At 40.5% G+C, this 24,923-nt stretch overlaps 1 protein-coding gene across 3 annotated transcripts in view; it reads right to left on the reverse strand.

The window, feature by feature from the left end:
- Nucleotides 1–24,194, reverse strand: part of LOC117490648 (spectrin beta chain, non-erythrocytic 1) — a 47,643-nt gene extending 23,449 nt beyond the window's left edge. Inside the window, exons 1-13 of one of the 3 annotated variants that reach the window (XM_034140414.1) lie at nucleotides 24,023–24,194; nucleotides 19,544–19,651; nucleotides 9,675–9,826; nucleotides 9,224–9,397; nucleotides 7,960–8,051; nucleotides 7,715–7,795; nucleotides 5,803–5,918; nucleotides 4,993–5,105; nucleotides 4,116–4,303; nucleotides 3,882–3,999; nucleotides 2,797–2,955; nucleotides 2,370–2,672; nucleotides 7–160 (exon numbers count right to left, since the gene is read on the reverse strand). In XM_034140414.1, coding sequence (XP_033996305.1) covers nucleotides 7–160; nucleotides 2,370–2,672; nucleotides 2,797–2,955; nucleotides 3,882–3,999; nucleotides 4,116–4,303; nucleotides 4,993–5,105; nucleotides 5,803–5,918; nucleotides 7,715–7,795; nucleotides 7,960–8,051; nucleotides 9,224–9,397; nucleotides 9,675–9,826; nucleotides 19,544–19,651; nucleotides 24,023–24,179 — 1,915 coding nt within the window. In that variant the 5' untranslated portion in view covers nucleotides 24,180–24,194. Of the gene's footprint in view, nucleotides 1–6; nucleotides 161–2,369; nucleotides 2,673–2,796; nucleotides 2,956–3,881; nucleotides 4,000–4,115; nucleotides 4,304–4,992; nucleotides 5,106–5,802; nucleotides 5,919–7,714; nucleotides 7,796–7,959; nucleotides 8,052–9,223; nucleotides 9,398–9,674; nucleotides 9,827–19,543; nucleotides 20,196–24,022 lie in introns of those variants that run through there. The other 2 variants (XM_034140412.1, XM_034140413.1) reach the window with 2 other exon arrangements.
- Nucleotides 24,195–24,923: the final 729 nt, after the last annotated feature.

The raw sequence follows: 24,923 nt of genomic DNA on the forward strand, positions 1-24,923 counted from the left end.
ACTCACCCTGTTCATAGGAAGTGAAGCGCTGTGCAGATCCCTGGACCACCTTGATCCTCTCTGCCTGAGCGGATATGTCCGTTTCTACCAGAGTGTGTTTCTGCAGGAGGTCTAAAACATCATGCAAATGTTTGCCGCTGTCCTGAGACTGCAGACGACCCTGAAAAAGAACACAGAAGAAAGGAATATTTAGTCATTTCATCTTTAAAAGCAAAACATTTAAAGGTCCCATGACATGGCCATTTCTACTGATCATTATTCCATTGTTGAGGTATACTAAAATAGATTTATATTGTGCAATTTTCCAAACTCACATTGGTTTCTCATACAGCATCTCTGTATAGTATGTGTATTCACTCTCTGTCCTAAACGGCTTGTTGGAGCTCCCTGTGAGCCCAGTGGCCGTCTGCGAGACAGCGAGACACAGCTAAACCCAGCCCGAAACACACACACACACAGCCTGGCTGGGAGTTTGTGTGTGTGCTCAGGCTGAGTTCCGCGGTGTCTCGCTGTCTCACCGACCCCACACCAGTGAGCCAGCTCACACTGTCCCGCTCCTCGCAGCAGCGAGCCTCGCAACGTCCCGCCGAGTGTGTGTGTGTGAGAGGAAGTCGTTACTTTACGTCACTATACCCAAATACGTCACTATACCCAAGAAGTAAACAATGGAAAAAGATAAATCTCCAACGAGACGTTCTGGGGCAGCATAGACAGGTATTTTCTGTGTTAGAGTTTTACTCGCTACAGGGTGTACTTTGAGGGTTAGTGACTCTGCAGACCGTTTACATGCATAAAAAACTACATAACACACAAAGGGACGGGTAATAACCGGAAAAGCATGACATGGGACCTTTAATCCTCCAACAAAGCAGCACCAGGAATGGAGGTGTCTCCTCAAACACCATGACCATTCATTGAGATACGTCTTGTACTTGGTGATAATCTAAACGACCAAAAAAACTATTATAACAGCGGATAGAATTTCAGCAAGCTGCATCCTCAGACCATTAACCTGAACACACAGGGAGCCTGAGCCTTGGTTCTCAAACCACAGCTGAGAGAATTCCTCTATCTGAGCCATTAGAGCAGAACACCATTATATCACTACACCACACTGTGCTAAAGCCACAGTTAAAAAAATACATCATATTCTCTCTACAAGCATTCTCATTATATAGTAATGGCTGATTACAAACCAAGACATTAACAACATTCTAGTAACCACTGAAAATTACAGAAGCAATGAATCCATCCATCCAATTCTTCCTCATTAAATTAAAACACTTCTTTGTTAGTTAGTAATGATAAGAGTACCAAATAAGATATAAGCTATATTTGGTTAAAGGTGTTGAGAGGCAAGCATGTTAGTATTTTAAACAGATGCCTTATATATGGATGTTCACAATTTTAAAACAAGTAAGGGATAATGTGCAGCGAGGCGGTCATTATGGGAAAAAGAAGAACACCCGACAGCATGAAGGGTGTTCTTTTCCCCATAATGACCAAGTCGCTGCACATTATCCCGCTTATTACAAGGCCACATTCTCAACAAAGTAACGACATGACTCCCAATATGAATTGAAATGCTTTTATGGATTTAGAAAATGTTTTTATTGATTTAAAAAATAGTTGTATGTATTGATTTAAATTGACATGCATCCGCTAAGAAAAATAGTCCGTTGTTACCGTTTGAAATACGTAGCAACGGCAGGAAGGCGGAGCTTTTTGATTACAGATTTGAAAACATCGTTGCTTACTTTAAAAGTAGCACAATTCATTATGTCAAACCTTGGAAAGTATCTACAGTAGATATCCCTGCCCTAATGCCAAAGTAACTCGCAACTGAATATGTTTTGCCGTTTGATGTTTATGTCTGGACCGCTGCGTAAAAAGGAGAGTTTCTGCCCCGTTACTTCTCCGCTGTTTTCTTGTCGCTCTTGTCTTGTCAGTTCGAAAACGGCATACAGTTAAATCGACCGAACTTCTTTGTGCAGATGTGAGCGTCCTTAACAACGGTCAATAAGTGCTTGACAGCGGTCTGTACTACTGGATTAACAACGTGTCACGTGTTCTGAATTGACCAATCAGAATCGAGTATTCAACTAAGCCATGTAATAATTATTGATAAACACACACATTTTGACCAAAATGTAACCATGCAAGGAGAAAAAGACACACTCCTAGTGGTTGAAGTCTAGCCAACTTCAGTAAAGCTAATTACTGCCGTTAATGGTGCACTGATTTGCGCAGACACTAAAGCTGCCATATGTGAACAACAACTCACTTCATTGAGAGGATTAGAACATTCCTTTTTGTTGATTAAAAACAAAGCCAACAGAAAGAAGAAATGCACAGCAGGGGGTCAGTACCTTCATGTCTGCCATCCAGTCCATAATGAAGCGCATCTCTTCAAACAGTCTCTGGAGGTCACGATGGGCATTCAGCCGCTCTCTACGTGCGGCCAGAAGCTCTTTCAGGTATTCCCAGAGTCGGAGCACGTTATCCCTTCTCGCAGTCACACGCCGCACATCATGGTATCTCTCTGCTTCCAGCTCTTTGGCAACGGACTCCACAGCAGCCACGCGTTCCCAATAAGCCCCGATGTCTGTCTCGATGGCTTCGTGTTTACGGGTGGCAGCTTCCACGGCTCCCAAGTCAGTCCCAAAGTTATCCTAGTGAGAGAGATGAGTGAGCTTATCACATTAAAACTATTCAATGTATTCAGACAGAAATAAGAAAGTATCTGCAGCCATATATTTGTGTTTTTGTTGATTGAATCAAATCTAGTTTGTCTACCTGAGACACCAGCCTCTGGTTCTCACTCAGCCACGTCTCCCGCATAGCTGCTTTGCGGTCAAAACGTGCAGCGAGCATCTCCAGCTTCTCCTGGCGAATCAACTCATTCCTCAGAGCCAGCTCTCGTTCGTGTTCTGCTTTTTCCAATCGCTCCCATGCCTGCCACATGTAAATAGAAAAAGTTGGTTACATCCTGCAACTAGGAAACATATACTGCATACACGATGAGGCCAATTTGTAAAACCCAGTTTTTAGATGTTAATGATGAAAACATTCAGTCGAACATTAAAGGTCCCATGTCATGGCCATTTCTACTGATCATAATTCCATTGTTGAGGTATACTAAAATAGATTTACATTGTGCAATTTTCCAAACTCACATTGGTTTCTCATACAGCATCTCTGTATAGTATGTGTATTCACTCTCTGTCCTAAACGGCTTGTTAGAGCTCCTGCCCCCCCCCTCCCTGTGAGCCCAGTGGCCGTCTACGAGACAGCGAGACACAGCGAAACCCAGCCCGAACACACACACACACACACACACACACACCCGCAGCCTGGCTGGGAGTTTGTGTGTGTGCTCAGGCTGAGTTCCGCGGTGTCTCGCCGACCCCACACCAGTGAGCCAGCTCACAGTGTCCCGCTCCTCGCAGCAGCGAGCCTCGCAACGTCCCGCCGAGTGTGTGTGTGTGTGTGAGGAAGTCCGCAGATTGGTCCAAACGTAAAGGCTCCACGGACGTTACGTTACATCACTAAATGTACGTCACTATACCCAAGAAGTAAACAATGGAAAAAGAAAATCTCCAACGAGGCGTTCTGGGGCAGCATAGACAGGTATTTTCAGTGTTAGAGATTTACTCGCTACAGGGTGTACTTTGAGGGTTTGTGACTCTGCAGACCGTTTACATGCATAAAAAAAACTTCATAACACACAAGGGGACGCGTAATAACCAGAAAAGCATGACATGGGACCTTTAACAATTTCCCCAGAAGCATGCTTGTGTTGATTTGATGACATTATTAAACATGAGTTTCATATTTCTAGAGGGAAAACCATTTGTAACACGTTATACAGCAACCCGTACCTTATTGATGTCAGAGATGAGTTTGCCCTCTCTTGGCATGTACACTTTCTGATTGTTGGCTCTCATCTTGCTCCGAATGGTAAAAAGGAGAACCTCCAAGTTCCCTTTCTCTGTAAATCTGGGGAGACAGACACCTTGGTTTAACATTTTGGAACAACACACTTTGGATTATATTGGATAACAAGCAGATTGTCATTCATTGTGTTTATGTTAACCCAGCCTTCTGTTACTCACTTGGGGGGTTTCTCCACAGTCCGGTATGAGTTGAACGCCTGGAGCTGGTTCTGCACAGCATTCAGTGAGTTAGCTAGCTGCCGATCGTTCAGCGTCCCTATGGTCTGCTCAATCCACTGCAGCAGCTCTGAGGCAAGGGACTCATACTTGTCTACCAGCTGGTCAGCCTCAATAGCATAGTCCAGTACCTGCAACAGAGAGGGATCTGTGAATCAAGGCAACTGGTGGGCATCTTCCCATGAACTGTACATGTACCCACTGTTTTTAAACATGCATACGCTGTCTCACGGAGAGATACCGCAGGTCTTTCCTTCCTGCAGCGGTCAGACTATACAACCAGCACAGCCCCTAGTTGACCCCCCCCCCCCCCCCCACACACACCACAACACAGACTATATCACCCCTTGCTGCTAAATACTAACAAACTATGTGCAATATGTGCAATATATAAATGCCGTTAATAACTGTGTAATATATACCTGGCTGCTAAATCCTTAGAACTGTTACTGTACAAGGTGTGTATTTTGTATTTTGTGTAACTTGCTGCTGTTAAATACCAACCACCTATGTGCAATATGTGCTAGATGTGCAATATATATATAGATGCCGTTAATAACTGTGTAATATATACCTGGCTGCTAAATCCTAAGAACTGTTACAGGATGTGTATTTTTTTTAAATTATGTAACTTTTTATTATATATTTTTTATTATATCATAACTTAGTACTTTTTTTTAAATGCATGTCACATATTTAACATATGTAACATTAAGCTGTCTGTGGCTCTTTTTCCTGCTGTAACTACGCAAATTTCCCCTCCGTGGGACTAATAAAGGTATTCTGATTCTGATTCTGATACACACAGAACAAAGCAAACCTTTCCAACACGTTTGCCTTCCACTGCCAGGGCTTTCATCTTGGAGAAGTAATGGTAGTAGGTCGCCACATAGGTAATGATGGACTTTTCATCTGGCTGATCAACATTAACATCTGAAAATAAAAAAGATAGTATGATCTAGGGCTGTGCGATTATGGCAAAAATCATAGTCACGATTATTTTGGTCAATAATTGATATCACGATTATTAAAAACGATTATCCATTTACTTTGAAAACATCCATTTATTGAAAAAAAAAAAAAGAATAATCGTTTTATTTCGATTACGTTGTTTTCGTAATCGTTGCAAGCCAAAATCGTAATCGAGATTAAAATACGATTAATTGCACAGCCCTAGTATGATCCATTTGCAAGTGAAAGAACATAAACTATGATATTTTTTGTTAAATGTGAAATTAATGACAAATACCAGATTTTTTAAAGTGTTCCTTTTTTATCAGCGAAAAATAAGGTGTAGCATGATATGGTACTTCACACAGCAGGCTCTGCTTTAAAACTAATCTGCAAATCACAATGTAATTGCTGAATGACATATGACTTCATCACTTCACCTTTTAAATGTCAAGTTTTAATAAGTTGATTAGGTGCTAAAATGGAAACACCATTTGTGATGTCAGTGTAGCTGACATGTGATGCTGTGTTGTCTAAGCTATAATTAATTCCATTAATCCTGAACAGCCATCAATCTGTTCAGGCAACAGGCCCCAGTTTAGTGTCTGTGTGGACAGTGTCGTCAGTGTGACTTGTGATAGAAATGCTTCATGTTTTTGTCGAGGCTTCACCCACTCACCTTCTGGGTCCAGCAGCTTAGTGAGTCCCAAATCCTTCTCAGCCACATTGAAAGCATTCTGGAGATTGTAGTGAGCATTGGACCTCTTCAGGTTGTCAAACTCAATCACGTCAGGTCTGCAATGACCAGGGAACATTTATGGTTTTAATATTAACAGATTGTAAAGTAGGGTGCAAGCCATTTGCAATATTTCTCAGTCATTTTATTAATAAAGACAAAATACCATGTGCACTCAACTCCAATACATGTGTTTGTTTAAAGACCAGGGTGCATTAGATAAAGCATTAGATGAAAGAATAGTCACATGCATGCAAACAGGCTTTTTATTTGTGGATTAGGCGAGATGCTTCTGCCAAGTATTGCTTATTGTTGCCTGAGCCATGTTTTCATTTTGGGCCTTCTTAGGAATTAGAGGGGTGTAAAATTAGTTTGGGAGCTTATATATAATTAAACTTCATTGAATAATAATCAAGAACTGTTGTTCTCAAAATATGGGAATGAGCACAAAATCCAAAAGTTTGATTTGTACAATAATCATGGAACCTCTGGCTCTCCAGCATGTTCTTAATTCAATAAACTTAAAGTGCACCTATCATGCTATTTTTAGGCAACAGCATAGGTCTCAGATATATACAAATATATAAAAAACATGTCAATGAAGTGTTTTGCTCAAAATATCAAACAGATCATTCTAGCCATGCCTCATATCCCTCTATTTCACTTCCTGTTTCAAAAGTGCTGATTTTGTGTATAAAGCTTTAAAAAATAAAAAGATTGATTAAAAAAAAGGAGGGGGCTGAGCTCATGCGGGACCCGGCAGCTACTGTCTAAACTAAATACTGCGGTGATAAAACGCCATATCATGGATTATCAAGGATTATTTCTGAAACAGTATGGAGCTCAAAGGCTTTCTCTCTTGCCGGTTATACCACAAGGTGAGTTCCTTTTTATTTCCTGCTTCTTCACACACATGCTCTGTGCAGTACAGGTTAGCTCTGAGTGTTAGCGATGCTAATGTAAACACCGACCATGTTACGTCCAAAACAGTGGGGCATTGTTTCTGATAGCAACGTTTCTGATAGGGCCGTGGGTCCACATTTCCGAAATTACGTCATATCGGACGCAAATCTGGATCAACTCTGTTGTACCCCCGTTTTTAGAGATTTGGGTACGGAGGAAAAGAGAGAGGGTTTTATTTTCTGATGCTGCGTGAGTTCCCTGACACACCGGGGACACATATTTATGTATAAAAGACATCAAAAAGTGCATTTTGCATGATAGGTCCCCTTTAAGGAATTGTCTTACAGTTACTTTAACAATGTAAGGGAAAAAACTCTTTGCATATTGTAAATGTTTGCTTTGTTGCCTCTTGTGTAGTTTGCAAAGGAGCCTGATCATGTAAATGGCAGCGTCAAGATTTACATGAAGAGCTCATGGTTCAGTAACTCTAACGAAAGCAATGTTTGCACTCATGGTTCAAGTATCACCTCAGACATTCAATGTATTGAACAGCAGGGTGTGCAAGTGAGTAATCAAACATGGCTCCTTTTTGGAAATAAGTGGGTTATTATTTCTGTGATCTAGGTCATCTTACACCCTATTTTATCTTCAGCCTTTAAGCCATACTGCAGACGTATTGAATGATGGGAGGAGTATGAGGAGACCTAAATGGAAAAGGGGATAAAAACACCCCTGAGAAGTGTGATGCTTCTGCGACAGGTGCATTAGGCTAGGGGAGATAAAAGATGGGGGGGGAGATACCGGACACCTTTTTGATTTCCAGGATGAGTATCTGAAATCCACACTTTAAACAAAGGACCTGTTGTTATTAATTATATATAAGTGTCTGCCTAACAGGGGCCAGTTTTACTGTAGGAGCCGATAACATTGAGTACAGGAAGAAGTCAATGACCTGTGTTTGTGCACGATGGCACTGAACGCCAGACCGTCTCTCCAGCTGGTTGTGAAGTTGTGGATGTTGACATTGGGGTATCTGCAGAGGCCAGAGCAGAAGTCATCAATCATTAACTCAACACAGCACAAGTCAGTGGCCAATACAGTAGAACCAAGTAAAGCATAAATGGTCAAATATGTCTTTAACATGTTAAGAGTTTAATTTCATTTGTGTCATTGAGTTCTCTCTCTCCCTCTTCTCACCCAGCAGTTTTCATTTGGCACCAAAGCAGCAGGGCTTCTTTAGCTGACTTTCTCTCCTTGTTGTCCCCCGTCTCCACACTGATGTCCTGGATCTGTGAGCAGAGCAGAACAATATTATAACTGTAATTTATTTTCTGTTAGTATATTATAAAAACGTTCAGAAAAGGGGCCAGAAATTGACAAGCAATGACTGTGAGTTCATGAAAAGCATGAATACTGTTTTAACCTTTTAAACATTTTGTGAATTTGCCTAAGGATGGGCTTCATGCAGAGACCTGATGTCCCAAAGGCTAAATTCGCTCTTTGAAAGAGGTAAAGCTTCTTTTAAATGTTGAGAAAACCAAGGTAATGCTCTTTTCTAAAGCTAAAAAGACTCCAGAGACTGCTTTGGATATTGTGACTATGCAAGGACAAGTACTCCAAGTGGTTAGCTATTATAAATACCTTGGTATCTGGCTTGATGATTGTCTTACTTTTAAACTTCACGTCACTAATCTGCTTAAAAAGCTGAGGGTTAGATTAGGTTTCTTTTTCAGAAACAAGTCCTGTTTCTCTTTTGAAGCCAGGAAAAGGCTAGTCACTGTGACCTTTTTACCTGTGCTAGACTATGGTGATTTGATCTACATGAATGCACCTGCCCATTGCCTGGAAAGGTTAGATGCCGCCTATCACAGTGCTCTGAGATTTGTTACTAACTGTAAAGCACTTACTCATCACTGTACCCTGTATGCCAAGGCAGGTCTGCCTTCACTTACTGTTCGGAGGCTCAGTCATTGGTACATGTTCATCTACAAAGCCATGCTGGGTAAACTACCTTCTTATATCTGCTCTTTGATCTCACAGAGAGTGGCAAGTAGCTATTGCCTGAGATCACAGGATGTGTTTTATTACATGTGCCAAGTGCTAGGACTGTTTTAGGTGCTAAAGCTTTTATGTGCGCTGCTCCTCTGGCTTGGAACACTATGCAAAAAATATTGAAACTCAGCATTTTGATTCCCCTGCATCATTTTAAAGCACGACTGGATGAAATATTATTGGATACCTGTAAATGTAAATAGATGCTAATGTATACCCCTGTAATTATGTTGTGATGTCCTTTTTGTTTTCTGTTTGTTTTTATATGTGTAACTCAATGTACCGCAGGTCTCCCTTGTAAAAGAGATCGTTGATCACAATGGGATTTTTAACCTGGATAAATAAAGGCTACAAACAAACAAACAAAGCAATCTGGCACGCGCTCCACTTAATATGCTTTATATGTTACCTGGAAGCGAAGGATGATTGTCCAGATGAGACCCAGCGTGAGACGGTGATTACCATCCACAATGTCATGTGAGCCCATGTTTTCTAGATGGACTTTTTGCTCCTTGAGAAACTGCAGGGCTTTATCAACATTCTCCAGGCAGTGGATACGCATGCGGCCCTTTGTGGGCTTTGGCTGTGGGGAGCAGAAGAAAAACAAAGAAGACAAATGTTAGAAATATAGACGAAAAGGGATCCAAACATACATTAGGACATCAGCAATTTCAAAAGAGAAGAACAAGTAGAAACAGGGGGAGAAGTAAATCACACTAAAAGAAAGAAGAACTGGAGCGCATGATTTCTCCTTCCTCGTGGTGCTGTCTGAGGGTCATGGCCCCTCAGGGCTTGGGTCAGGGTTAGGACAGAGAGGGGGGGGGGGGGGGGGGGTTTCTGTGTGTCTGTGAGATACTGACCAGCTGTTCTCCAGAGAGCACTTCCAGAAGGCGGATGAGCATGCGGCCATCGCGCAGGTCGGTGTACAAGTCCCCGATGCGACTGGTCACCCGGCCCAAGTGAGAGTTTACCCATTTGGTGAAGGTCTTCTTCTGCACTGCTTCACGCTCATCTGCAAAGGAAACAACAGGGAGTGAGAAATGCTGAAGTTACAATACACAAACACTAAAACTGACTGATAACTGAGACGCCACTGGCTTGAGTATCATTGTTGTTAGAAATAAATATTAACAAGGATTACACTTTTGCTTTAAACAAACACCAACACAGTCAATAACCAAGATTAGTCCTGAGCGGGAAATCATAAGGACTTCAGCCTGTGTCGTGAGTAGTTCATTTTACAGATAAGCTGTACCATTAAGTCTCTGGGATCACTACATTGACAGCTTAGTGAGAGGTTTTCACTCCTTAGACCAATGTTTACTGATGGCTCTGCTCATGTGTGCTATGCTAATTACCCTGATTATGTGCGTTTAGATGATAAAAGTGACAATGCTAAATTGTCCGAAAAGGCAATTATATGAGTGGTTTCTTTATTGGGGCCGGACTTAAAAAAAGAATCACAATATATTAAGCTGTAACAGCAGCTCAGACATATGGGCCAGGGGAGTAAGAAGCTAATCCTGCTCTGCTACCTAACAAGGTGACCTCCTTTCTAGGACACAAGGTCTTTCTGCCGTTTGAAAACACTATTCTAGCATTGTACTTAATGCAATGTCCACACAAGCCCATACAGAAAAAAAACCCTGAAGTAAATAGTAAATAGTTCAGAGGAACGGCTCTGTAATAATTAGGTAAACCAAACAAAGCCTACAACAACACAGGCAAAATAGCAAACCCTTCATATTTTCATTTATATTACTTCACAAACCAAACCTAAAATAGCCAAACGTTGAGTAAAGCTGTATTTTAAGTGTTCATTGTATATAGCTTTATGATAAGATTGTCTTTGATAGTGCAACACACCACACCTTCTTTACACTTCAAAGCAGCTTAGTGTAACAACATAAACCTGACATCTACATCTTATGTAATACCTATGGTGGTTAAGAACAACAGAAGGTAAAAATGCAATTGATGTTGCAGAAAGAAGCATTGAGGGGTAAGGTATCTGGAAAAGATGTATTAATATAAATCTCATCATTATTCAACTATGTAGTAACTACCTTAGTGCTACAGTAGTTACTGTTTAAAGGCCACACTATTCAAAGCTGAGATTTTCAACCCAGAGGCAAGGTGCAAGTATCTTGGCAGTTCATGTAACAGAAGGAGATTGTGAAGGTCAGCCATTTTAATATTGCGATCTTAAAAAGAGATTCATGAGATTAAATTACAAGGTTGCTGTATTATGACAGTTCTATTAGAAACACTATAAAAATCATTAGGATGCCCACAAATCTCTTGTGGAAATTGATTACAGTATCATACAAGAAGTATCAAAAGTATAACAAAGTTATCACGGTGTTCATATATTTGAGTCACTCCAAAAAGTGCAAGCAATGTGAAAGACCTAAAGAAAGCATGTTGTGCAAATAACCACTCTGCCAACTGTCAGATTTTGAAATGTCATGCAAGCCTTCAAGGGTGAAATAACGATGAACCTGTTGCAAGCTAAAAGGTACCCCCCCTGTTTCTATACCGTACGAGAGTTTGAAATAAGTAATCCAGATAGCTTCTAGTAATGATTACACAGCAAATGTGTCGGGACTGTCAGGTTTATATTATTCAAATACTTAATGCCATACAGCCATGACCTCTGTATTTGACCTTTGATTTAGGAACCAGAGTATAGCAACAACTTAAAATCGAAATAATGAAATAATACCTTTTTCTCATTATGCCCTTTCTTACACCAGACTGCAGAGGAAGCAAGATAATTGTGTTCAAAAGGTAAAGTATCATTTTCGGATTATGCCTCACTCTTTCCTCCCTCACTCATTTCCTGTATGAGAGCTTGGTAACAACTGAGGACACATGCAGATACTAGCACATGTTGAAAACACAGCACATGAACTATCACAATGAGATGGAGAGAGATAACAGTTAACTGGTGCAAACGCACTTGAGTTGCACATTTAAAAAATGCACTTCAGGAATGCACAACTGCTACTACTGCTGCTTTTGTTCGGTTGTGTCTTGTCATGTTTTCCGTGTGGCATAATGGACTGGGGTTATTGGATTTCGTTGTATTGCATCATGACAGTTAATTATCCTTGAATCAACTCGCTTTATGAAAAAGCCCACCACAAAGTGTTGTCTTGTGTTTCTAAATCTCCACACACGTTTTTATTATATAGTTATACCAATTGAAGGAGCTGTGTGAAGGATTTGGTTATGTCCTCTACATTATATTCAATTTCTGCCAATAGCCAATAGATCTTTCTAAATCTAACACAGTGTACCTTTAAGGAAAGTGTTGATTTATGAATTTCGAGCAGGTGTGCCTATGATCATGGCCTTCAGGCATATCTGGAAGGTTACAACTGTGGCAGAGACATGTTTTTTTCTCTGCTATCCCTGCTACCAGCCCTTTAGTCTGGTGGCAATTTGTACTTTTTCATGGTTCACCTAAACTCAAGGATATCGGACAAACAAGAAAGTGTTATGGCATCACAATCTAGTATTGCTCAAACAGCCCTGGTACAGTAGGTCCTCTACTTACTGTGGGTGTCCTGGTTGTTTTTGGATCATTCAATTTTATCACATTTTTATTTAAACTTTCCAGATTAGGCTCTCCAAAAGCACCACTATAACACATTATTTTATTCTACATTAAAAAAAGGACCACTAAGTTATTTGAAGCTGGTTAATGAGCCAGCAGAGGTGGATTACCCTGGCAGGTGAGAGGCAATGGAGGAGCCTACATTCCTCCTGACACTTGGTCGTGTTGTGACAGAGCCCTGCACTGAGGAGGAGGCAGTGGGGCAGGGGTCCTCAAGAAGAAATGCTGCAACACTGCTGGGGCTACGCTGCTAATTATAAGGCAACTGAATGAGAACACTAGAGAGACAAACACTGCGTCTGTCTGTGAGCTGTTTGCTCATTATAGCGAGCAAACACAAACTTGTCATCAGTGCGGCTACAGTGGAGAAGGTAAAAAAAAACGGTGCAGCTGTCTTCTAGAACACGGTGACATTTGTGGATCATGTTTTTTGTAGATATGTCAACTGTAATGTTTGTACATTTGGCTCTTAATGGTTCATTATTTATGTACTTACCTGTAAGAATGCTTAGCAACAGAAAGCGTGTTTATTGTTAACAGAGAGTACCCTCATGGCTGAAGGTGAGAAAAGAAACTGAGACTATGCTTCCTTTATGTCAGATGTCTAACGTCATGCAGAATACCTGCAGAGCCTGCCAACATTTCTACACAATTACACAATAGAGGACAAGAGAGAACAGTGGGAAAATATGAGCTTTGGAAAGCAAGCCTTGTAATTACCAGTAAGTCTTAGTAAATCTGTCATAATCTTAGCTTTTTTGCCAAAAAACCCACAATAATGACTTTTCTACACCAGCTTTGAAACATGGACAATTCAACACAACAGTTTCCTTACACACGTTTTATTTGCCAAAGATGGGGGCTACAAGGTGTGATACAATACAAATGCGGACATGCCTTTTATCCAGCATAGAATATTTATTGGCTTCTCCGAATACTATACGAATTTTCTAAGCTATGTTTAATGTGGATTAAAAACCGTAATAAAACTACCTCTTCTCTCTCAGCTCTACCTTCCCTCTGCCTATTTGAGTGTGAGGGGGGAAAACAAGTGTGTGTTTCTCGCCATTGTTTACTAATGGCAGATCTGAAGTAGTGGTTAGAGGCATCATTAAATGTTTCAAAAGCATATTTGGGCATGTCCAGTCACTTTGAACATGTTTGTCTCTGGCAGTAAGCTTTAAGTATAGGCCAAGGTGGGAGGGGAGGGGGAGGGGGGGTTGAAGGTAGTGAGGTTTAGTTTGCTGCTCCTCTCCTATTTAACCCTCAACTTGGCACATTTGATAAAGATGAATATCTGCAAGTAATCGGAGCAAAAATGCCGCCAGGCTTAATCCTGTCTGGTGATAAAATGAAGACTCCAACAGTGAGTCGCTGTGCCAAGGAACACACATATCTATAAAGGAAAACAATAAATCTGTGCGTCAGAACATCATATGTGTGTGTGTAAGGACAAAGAACAAGTCCACATTAGGTGTACGTTTGCATTCTGGTACATATTGAAAGAATGCAAACCCATTTGAACCCTGTCCTGTAGATATTGTTTAAATCACTACACAGACTGATTTATGACATGTCAGACAGTGTGCAACGTCATTGAGACAGAATCTTGTTTGGTAGGAAGGGGTTCTGCTAGCACACAGTGTAATTTAGTTTAAGACGAGGGCAACTAGACGCCATCGCCTACCCATATTTGTCAGCGTTTTTCTGGCTACCAGTATGCATAGCACTTATTTACAGTACTGATAGCCCCTATACTGCTCAAATGTACAAAATGGTAAAACATATTAGTAAGTGCCAGCGGTTGGGTTGAGGGTAGGACTAAATACAAAGGCATTTAATTACTTCATAAATTCATAAAAACTCTAATGGTGCTCAATCAACATTAGTTAGGGATCGTTCCCGCAGGTTAACAGTGTAACTGTTTGAATGAAGCTTAGGCACATCTCATTGAAAAGTGTGCTGTGTTGTTTTATGCACAGTAGACAATAGTCCACTACAAGATGTCCGCACTGCTCCTTAACCCACGACCATGCCCTGACACCGTCTGTCTATAATAGAGACACAAATATGCATGAGTGGGGAGAAGTTCTGACAGAGGGTCAGAGTCTTCCTTGTGATTCACCCTATTAGAGGTCTCCTATGTTGCTCACTGAATCCTTCATCCCTTCGCAGGCTTGCATGACACTGCACTTCGGCTCCCAGTGGCGTTATTTCAGCAGAGGACAAATAGTGACTCCGTCCATAAATAACTTACCAAGGTAAGCACTTCACAAAATAGCAACAAATGCACACCGCATATTTTATACACTTTTCAATTCCCTGACCATTCATTCTCAAACACATGGGACTAATGTCTTTGATGATTATTTTAAGACCACCAAACATGTAAGAAGCTTTCAGAGAAGATGTAGAAAATGTGAGCACATGCTGGTAATCATTAACTGCTGCTCATTTCATCTCATTTTAAGTTGTGCCCAGGTCATGCCTTCCTCCTTAGCCGTTCCTGGTTTCCTTTCTAGCCTGGTTGAAATGCCCTTGACTTCATAAACTCTTGACATCCGGTCTCTCACCCAGCCTGAGCTTGTGTAATAAGTGCCTATGGTCACCCCGTCCTCAGAAAGAATGAGCAAACTGCTTCCATCAATCCGTCTGCTTTAATCTGCTTAAAAGACCTTATCTTGGACATTCCCACACAGACAAGATTATGGTTTTATGCCAAAGGGTACAGAGAAAGGCACTAATCAGTGGGAGTCTGACTTTTCTTGCTTTCAGCTCTGCTCTTACTCGTATTATACATTTAACAATATATAAAACATGTTCAATATATTTAAATTGCAACAATAGCAAGGTAAAAAATGATTTACTTTTAAATGTGTGCTAAACTGAGTGCAAAACATGCTTTAAATTACAGTTAGCAAAGACTAATTAAAGGATGACTCAAGTGTTCATTATAATGTCAGTGATCAGATAACCACATTGTGGTAGATGTGTATGTATGAATATGTATGTATGTCTACAGTAGAGATGTAGAGATATACATTTGATTTGATCAGGGTACTTACTAAGGCATATGTATTAGTTTTAGTCTGTTATTTGTTTTAATGAACAATTCATCACGTACAGTCGGGAGAAAATACTTTGAAAAAAAGCTTTGTGGTAAGTGGTTACTATTCTGTATTGACACCATTAGGTGGTTTAGCTAAGAGTCAACTACGGTTGTTGAGCGTGACATAAAATGGATGTCATATGCAAATCAAACAATGAAAAAAAGGTCTACGCCTGTTGTATGTGATGTCTTGTATTCATAAACTTGAGTGTATTTGATTGATTGATGTGCAAAGAACTTTAGCTATTTCAGAGAGTCCTAATGGTCAACCCTCATGTTTATCTTTGTGTATTATATAATTAAGGTTACAATATCTACTACTCCTTCAAAGTCAACAGCAGCCTTAGTTATATAAAAACGGTATAAAGTAAGAAGCAGTTTAGAAAAAACTATAGCCATAGGATATCATCTGACATCTGGCTGCATGTCAAATCATTGAGTACAAATATTATTTCACTCATATTTTACATATCTCTGCAGCAAATGGGAAATGTACTCTCAGTGTATTACTACATATTACACATGTCTATAGAATTTAACCAGACATGCCTGCATATCATTAGACAAAGTGTGCAAAACAAAGTGAGAACAATGGCACTTGTGATGCACATGCTTTGACATTTCTCTCTAAAAAAGCGGAAGTGCCCTTCCTTTGCTTATGACTTTGAAAGTAGGCCTGCGGTAAAACCGACGCCTTGCCACATGTGGCATGAGTTATTTGAACACATTTAACAGTTTGTGGTCACTAGTATAGAAAGACACTGTGTTTGGCCTAACTTTGTTCTTAAAATGACAAAACAGACAGGAGGAATCTGATAGAGACCTCTCTTAAAGATATGTCGTTCTTCTATATTGGCAGTGAAGGTACTGAACCCTTCAGGTCATGCTCCTCTGTGCCATCTGCAGCTGTGGTTGATAATGGAAAAGATAGGGGAGGAGGGGACGGGCCAAGGCCAATCCCATGAGAAACGAGACAGAAACAGACACCTCACAGCCATAACATCTGGACACAGAAAGTGTGTGAAATGTCAACAGGACAATAAATGTCCTAAAGCCCCCAAAACACTATCCAGTTACCCCTTTCAAGAAGGAAACTGTCAATATTGGTAAAACTGTACAAACAAAAAAGGCATTGTGTGTGTGTGTGTGTGTGTGTGTGTGTGTGTGTGTGTGTGTGTGTGTGTGTGTGTGTGTGTGTGTGTGTGTGTGTGTGTGTGTGTGTGTGTGTGTACGTATAGTGAACCCTCACCAGTGTAATGTGACTCTGAGTTACAGCTGGAGGCCACCAGAGTCAGAGCTTTCACTAGGAGTGTTAGAAATATTAAGTTGCAACATTCAATTCATAGTAGGCCACTGGACCTTGAAACCTTACCCAAATTTGACATTGATCCCTTTCAATGTCAATTCAAATTCTTTAATAAAGTATAAAAACAAAACATTCCTGATCTAGACAGCAGAGCATTCAATGAGAAAGAATAAAAATAGCTAGCATCACTTCTTAGTTGTGACTTTAGAGACCAAGATTTCAGATGGACATAAAGGAAAGAAGGACTGTTGACTTTGACATTTCTGAATGTGTCAAAGTACGCACCATTTTCATAAAGCATACTGCTAATGCCTGCCGAGTGACTCAAACAAATTAGAGTCCAAAGCAGTTGACTCAAGAGGGTGCGGGTATCCGGACGGTGACCCTGTAGTCTAACATAACCCACTGTATTTATTTATTAACTAGGACATCAAACAAAACTGATAATGTATTTATCTTGGCACCAAGATCAATAACCGGAATTATTAGGAAGTATTAGGCAATAGGAAGGCATTTTTTTTTAACTCACGAGGCACCATAAGATTACATAATAGTGTGGATAGTGTGATTTGGGAAACTAGAGCCAAGGTTTTGAAAAATATGTTTCGTCTCTTTATATTATTCTAAGGGTTAAACTATGACGTTATTATGGGTTGAAAAAAACAGAGGCTATAAAAAAACTAAAAGCAAATGTCCCTCCATCTGTCAATAAAGACTGTTTGAATCTCCCGGAGATGACGGTTTTTCCTCCTCTCAGTTCAATATAACCATGTGCCTCAGTGTTCCATTAAACCTTTCCCCCTTGGCCTTAGTTATTTAGTTACCTATCATTCACCACTGAGTCAGACAATGCTAGTGTGTTCAGTGCATTCATTAATGGTAGCAGTCTGTAAAATAAGTCTTTACCAAGTTCCAGGCACGAAACATAAATGAGATTTTTTATTTTTTTTATATTTTCTCCTCAAGTCCCTCTGTTAAGATGCTAGAATGGAAATCAAATGAATGTTTGAGAAGTTGGTAACCGCTGACCTTGTACTTACTGCTTGTAAGTGGAAACATATTTAAACTGAAAGTAAACAATGTATGGTTTTTTGTGAATGCTTTGCTGTGTGAATGGGACAACAAACATGCATTTTCTGTAGCATCAGCATACATCGTGGTTTAACATAGTGGGGCAGAGAGGGAGTGACAAAGAATGAGCCTCAAGGGTAGTCAAACTGGAAATACAAGTGGGTGTTGCCAAAATGTGTTTGTGTCTGTCTGAGTGTGTGCGCGTGAGTATATTTACAGCAAACTCCATCCAGAACATAACCATGCACAGAGATGAAACACAAAGTATGTAATCACTCATCGAAAATTCCCCATCTTTAAGATAGTATTCATAAATACAGTTTTGTTTTTGAATGAACCTCATTTCATCATATTCTTGTTTGAGGGAAGTGGGAATATCTCTTGTCAGCGTAAATTTAGTGACTGATCTCTGACCCCCATAATTACACAATGAGTTAAAGGTTTCCTTGCCTGACAAGTTGGAAAAGACGTGGAGGCATGTACTCGCAGCTTCTTTGAGTGTGAGATTGCCCAGCTGAGTGTGACAGTGTTGTGAATCTTGTATTTTCTAAGTAATAAAAGATGGATATTATCTCTACTCAAGAGCTTGTCACTGTGAAGGTGTAGACATATTTGTATCCATCACTTCACATTTACTCAGACATATGTATACATGCCCTTTAGCAGACTAATCCTCCGTGGCAATGAAGATATTAGTAAAATTGGAGGTAAAATAAGAATGTCAAACATGCAGAGAGAATAGACATGCCCCTCAAGTAAACCCTAAGATGAGCTCTCCTTTCCAGACAGCAACCAGGGAGGGACCGGAAACTAGCAAAACACTATGATCTTCATGCACACTAGCACCAACTGGTAGTTTAATAAACTATTGCCCTACACCAATACCTTATCTCATGGGCAGTGACCAATGGGTCTAAAGCTCACAGGAACAGGCCACATAGTAATAGAGTCTAACAGATACATGTGTTGATCAAACAAAAACCTTGACCAAGTAAAAAAGGTTTTCTCCATATTGTTTTTCAATTTTAACACCAGCATTTTAGCCAAGAAACAGAGGGGTGAGTTACAAGATTCCCTTACAATTAATCGCGGGGTTGCACTTTAGTTACCACATCATTTCCTAAGTCCTATGTTACAACCAGTGGTCTCTGTGATTCCTGTTTGCAGGACCTCACAGGCTTTAGCCAGAGACAGAGCGGTTCATTGTAATAAGATAAGGAAAGGACAGGTGGCCCAGTGATCAGGTGCCAGACTGCCTGCTTTAGAGCTGAGCTGAAGCCTAGTGTTTGTCTGCTACGGCTCTCTTAGATTCTCTCCACAGTAAGCACTACAATAACGCAGAATTGAGAGAGGAGTCTGGTCAACCTCTCACAGGTAATGAATCACGTGAGAAAAATGTTGAGTTATTGCTGGAGACTCACTAGCACTAGCAAAATGGTCAAAATGTAATATATATCCGATGTTAGCACACAGCAGGATATTTTTAAAGGGTTACACCTTTCAGTCTTGGACGGTCTCAACATTAGCAACTTTTCCATAAGAGAAACACCAAATATTGGATAAAAAGGTAAATACATTCCCTAATAGTAAATTGAAATTGACAGATCATCATGACTCTTACCTTGCAGTTGTTTAAACCTCCCTTCCAGGATGTTGGAATATTGCACCTGATTTACAAATGCTGCTGGGGACAAGCAGGGCTCTCTGTCCCTGCGTTCATACTCCATGGCTTTTTTTCTGGATCTCTCTCCTAAGTATTCCTCTCAGATACAGAGTGAATGGGAGTTCTCCTGCATAGCACAGCAAAAGCGACCTTTCCCTCTCAAAAAATATAGACTCCTTAAGAGGGTTTTCCAGAAAATAAAAGTTTTGTATATCCAAAATGCCTTGGTTTGTCCTCCTGTTTTTGATTCCCTCAATGCTGTGCCTCAAGCACAACTCAAGCTTGAAAATGTTGCCGCCTGTTCTTCTCTTCTTCTACTGTAGGTCCCACCTTGTCCAATGAAAATACAGCAGTGTAACGGTGGAGGGGTTTTTCTAAAGAATCATTTAAAACAAAATGTTCTCTTGTTTCACCTCCTCCTGTGAAGAATTTCACCACATTTGTGGCCTCTACGCAAAGTAAAAACGTCTGGTTACACTCCCTTGTGGTTCAAGGCTGGCTATCCCTTCCCTCCAAACTCTGAACATGCATTTGCTGGAGCAGAGCAGGCTAACCGGCCGCGGTCGGATAGCTGTGTAAACAAAGCCTGCTGTGCTGTCTGAAAACTGTGTCATTTGCACAAGGTGTGTTTGAGGGAGGAGCACAGAGGAGGAACACAGTGCTGAAGTGGAGAGGGAGGCGGTGTGGAGGTGGACTAAACCATTAGAAGTCTTTGCCCAGTGTAGCTTGAGGCGGATTATGTAACGCCACCTTAATTCCAGAGAGCAGCGGGGTGTGGCCTGCCAAGAAGGTACATCACGAAAGGATCCATCCTCTTATCCTGCTGTCTTGCTATGTGGTTCTCATTTCTATCACTCTCTAACACAAGATTCAATTTGCCTTGTTCTGTTTGCGGGCTCTGCCTGTGATAAGGCGTTAAGACAGGAAGGAAGTTGTTCCGAGTATCTCAGCAACACGACAAGCTCCTTCCTGTCTGAACAAGATTTAAAATGATGAACTTGTGTGTCTGTTTGTCAACCAGATGGTTAGGCAGGAGTGGGGGTGGAAGTGAGTCATAAGTCCTGTCTAAAACAATTATAAAACTACACTTAATTAACACATTTTATGTCAAACTAGATTATAGATAACTATTCAAATGATTAATGGCTTAACTTGGAAGGAAACAATGTTTCTTATTTAATTTGATTTCCCACTGTCAACTTAAGCGTGTCTTGCATGCAAACACTGGAAGAAAATACACTTTTGTATATTTTTGTGGCTGTGCTCCACTCTGCAACACCAATAATAAAGCAGCATTTATTTAAAATCTGTGCAATATTCACCAAAAATGATGTCAGAAACTATGCATTAAAAGAGACTTCTAAATATATTTTGAAAGTTGAATAGCTATCCAGTTGAAGGTCGTTGCTGCTGCTAACGCCCTTAAAAGTGCCACAGTAAAGGTTACACATGCAATAATTGCCTGTGTGTGAAAAAATTACACAACACTGTAAACACTGTGAGGACTAAGGTCACCACTTTTCTTGCAAAAGTTGGCTTTTGGTCTGGTCAGGGGGCAGTGGTAAAAATGTGTGGTTCTTTTTATCTGTGCTTGTCCTGATGAGCCGGCAGCATCTGGATGGATCTCATTAAAGGACCAAATGCCCCCGGCCTTCTGCGCATGGGTGTTTATGGAGGGGGGACTGGACTAATGAGATCCAAAGCAAACACACTTCCTTCTGGGGATCACAAGCAGTGGTCACATGCAGTGAGAAATGAGAAGCAGAGACATGGTAAACTGGAAATGTCCGTTTAGGATCCCATTGGGCATATTTGAAACACACAATCCCAATTACCACGAGACGCAGATGTGATGGCAGATTTGCGCGTCTGGCAAAAGCATCCGAAAATATTAGGTTCAGACCTATCTATACAACTCATCAGTCATGTGGATAAACTATTAAATAAACACTCTGGATAATATTAATAGTTATTTTCTTAATCTTGTAAAATATGACAACAAACATTGAGAACGTCTGCCAAATGGAGATGTGGGAGCAGCTCATGCATTGAGCAAACTGGATTTAATGATAATTAAGGATGTTCTGGTGTGGTGAATGAACGCAGATGAGGAACAGGGAAAGATAGAAGCTGCAGGGGAGTAAGCAGAGATCTATTGCTGAGCATGTACATTTTATCCATCCAACAGGGATGGATAAAATGTCCTGGAGGGACACGGGGGAGGGGGGAAGGTTGGACCATACTCAACTAAATATCTGATCTGAAGGGGGATCCCCCTGGAGCTAGAAGGCTTGATTTCTTAGGATGAAGTCCTACAAAATGTATAAAAAATGTGGCCCAATGTGAGACAGTGAATAGAAATGTTCGTCTATTATTCATGCTTCTGTGTAGTTTTTCTTCATTATGTATGCATCGTATATAAGCATAGTCTGTGTATTAGAACTGGTTGGATTCCAGATTTAACTGACTTGTCCTATCCATGATAATGATGTGGATATGTAATGAAGAGTAGTGTTACAAAAGGAACATGGATGCTTTCAAAGTACTCTTGCTCTGCTACTGTGTAAGCTCTCACAAGTAAGTACAAGCTAGGCGTTGCTTAACAAAATGCAAATGTTCACTGCTTTCCCTGCTACCACACACAGTATAGGAGAGTAGATAGGTGGTTATTTAAGCAAATTACAATTATCTTTAACACAGGACTAGCTTTCTACTGTGAAACGAGCTTCAGCCGCTGCTGTCACACCAGCAGTCAAATTAATCTAACAGACTGTCATTTCACAGAGAGAATATTTGTGAGATACTGTGAGAGATTGAAGCACAAGTAGGCAGCAGCTTACAGACTGCTGAAGGGCTTGACATTTGTGAGAAGTTGTTTAAGGTAGGCAGGAGTTATGCCTGGGGGACAAAGCTGCTACAGCATGTCAGAGAATGTGCACTTCAAGTCCACACTTGTCAAACGGAGATGGTATCACAGGTATTCACTCACGCACACACACAGTCTACTCTGGTCATACTGGTACAATCAGTATTAGAGCCGTCTGTTGCTTTCCATAATTATATGGTAGCAAGATACAGTACATCATTAAATACAGTACAAAAAACGACCAGGCAACACTCAAGGGTGTTACATGTTGGCATGAGGGAATAAGTGAGGTCATATTTGTAAGTAAAGTTAGGTTTATCTAACTTTACTTACAGCCACTGTGTGTGTGTGTGTGTGTGTGTGTGTGTGTGTGTGTGTGTGTGTGTGTGTGTGTGTGTGTGTGTGTGTGTGTGTGTCTGCCTGTTGCTCCCCTCTGCTGGGGTCTGTATGACACTGCAACTTGTTTTGACTATTAATAGAGATTGTATCTGTAACATGTGAAACTAGGAAGGTGCACTGTGGTTAGATAAACACAAATGAACACTCATGGAGCCGTCAGGAGTTTCACCTGGATCAAACCAGTGGAAGCCTCCAATAGGATAGGCTGCACGAGATAACAGACTAAAACATTGAACATTGTAGATCTTGCATTTATGTTTAATTGTGGGTATATTGATGGAGAATTTTAAAGAGACCTATTATAGACCTAAAGTCTATTCTCATCACCTTATTCCCTCACAGCGTATTGCTCTGTGGTGAATTGACTATCTAGCTGCGTGGCTTTGTCCTCCTTTTGGAAGTATTTCTGTCTTGCCCTACAAAGACATAATTGTGCCTTTTGGGACAGAGAATAATACAGTTGGTTCCTCAGTCTACAAAGCCTTATTAGATCTGTGCACATACAGTAACAGTTAGTTTGTAATTATTGCAAATGTTATATTTTTTGTTGCATATTTGAAACTTTAACTTTAAAAAAGCATACTGGCCTAAATATAAAACATTGTACAATTTAAATGATTTTAAAAAATAAACACGATTCCAAAAGGATTTCCAAAAAATACAAAGTCATCATCCTATAATGTAGAATTATGATGATTCATTTGTATGGTCAAATAGTAATATTAATTTGTTAAAAAATAATTACTGAATTTTGTTTAAATGTTTCTTTGCATTTGATATTGTACTTGCCTTTTGGTGTTAGTATTTGAAATGTCATCACAACATTCACATCATTCTGTTTGGCTCATTAAGATTTAATAGAGCATGCAATGCAATTTGTCCATCAGTCATAGTTCGATAATACATTTCATTTGCTACTTTAATTGTTCAGCTCATGGTAACTTTGCAGGAGAGACTGTTATTCATTACTCAAATGATGAAATAAAATCAATTTTCAAACATAATTTGATAAGGATAACTTCTGTCATTTATGTCGTACAATGTTCACAACTGTGACAAATGACAAATGCCCCAAAACAGAACTTGTCAATCATCCTCACACACCTACACACAGAGGTGCATGTTGACACCTTGCAAACGTCTACGTTCGTCGGGCCTGAAGTGTAGCATACCTGCGAGAGCCTTGATGCGTGAGCGCTCGAAGAGTCGTGCTGAACTGTTCTCATTATCCCAGTCAGTCTCTGCTGCCAGGTCCCAGCGGTTGTTGATGTCATTGTACTGCTGCTGGATCTCCAAGCTGTCAAAATCCGTCGGCGAGATGGTGCTCATGGTGTCCAGGCTGGAGGAAAACACATTCAACCTACAATTCAGACACAGAGACACAAATGCATCCAAGGTCAGTGCATACAGAGATGAGTGGACATTGTGTGAGATGAGAAGTTTCTGAGAATCTATTTCTATTTCATCCAAGGCAAGATGATGCAATGAAACATATATCACCCACACTCTGCTCAAAGCCTCACAGCTGCACTCAAGTTGTATGTGCTCAAATGAGAGTCATATGCAAATAACAGCTTAGACACTGCAACTGCCAGTGTGTCTTTGAGATAAGTTCAGCAGCTGTCATGAAGTTTTTCAGTAAACCAACCAATAATTGAATATATCAGCTCCTGTAAGCTAAGGTAAAATCCCCAGACAATCGCTTGCCATAATATCGATATTATGTAAAGGTATCATCCAGCTGTGCTTTGGTGATGTACTGCTTGTGGCATAGGTGTTCATCAATGTGCACGGCACATGTTGGATAAATAGTGTAGACTAGAGTATAATACTATCAGATTCTTGCACTTTAATTTTCAGTCCCTGTCCTTGCACTCACTGCTAGCCATGCACGACCCTCCTATCCTGCTGTTTGTACTTACTCAGCATCAGGATTTAATAGCAGGACCCTCATATGGCAACAATCGATATTTCATAAACACGGAGGTCAGTCCCACCCCTTTTCTCCTACGGCCTGAGTCTCTGTATTTTGATGACGTATACAATGCATCCCGTCCTTATTGTGTCCTCATA

This window comes from Trematomus bernacchii, unplaced genomic scaffold (genome assembly GCF_902827165.1).
Source record: "Trematomus bernacchii unplaced genomic scaffold, fTreBer1.1, whole genome shotgun sequence".
NCBI lineage: Eukaryota > Metazoa > Chordata > Actinopteri > Perciformes > Nototheniidae > Trematomus > Trematomus bernacchii.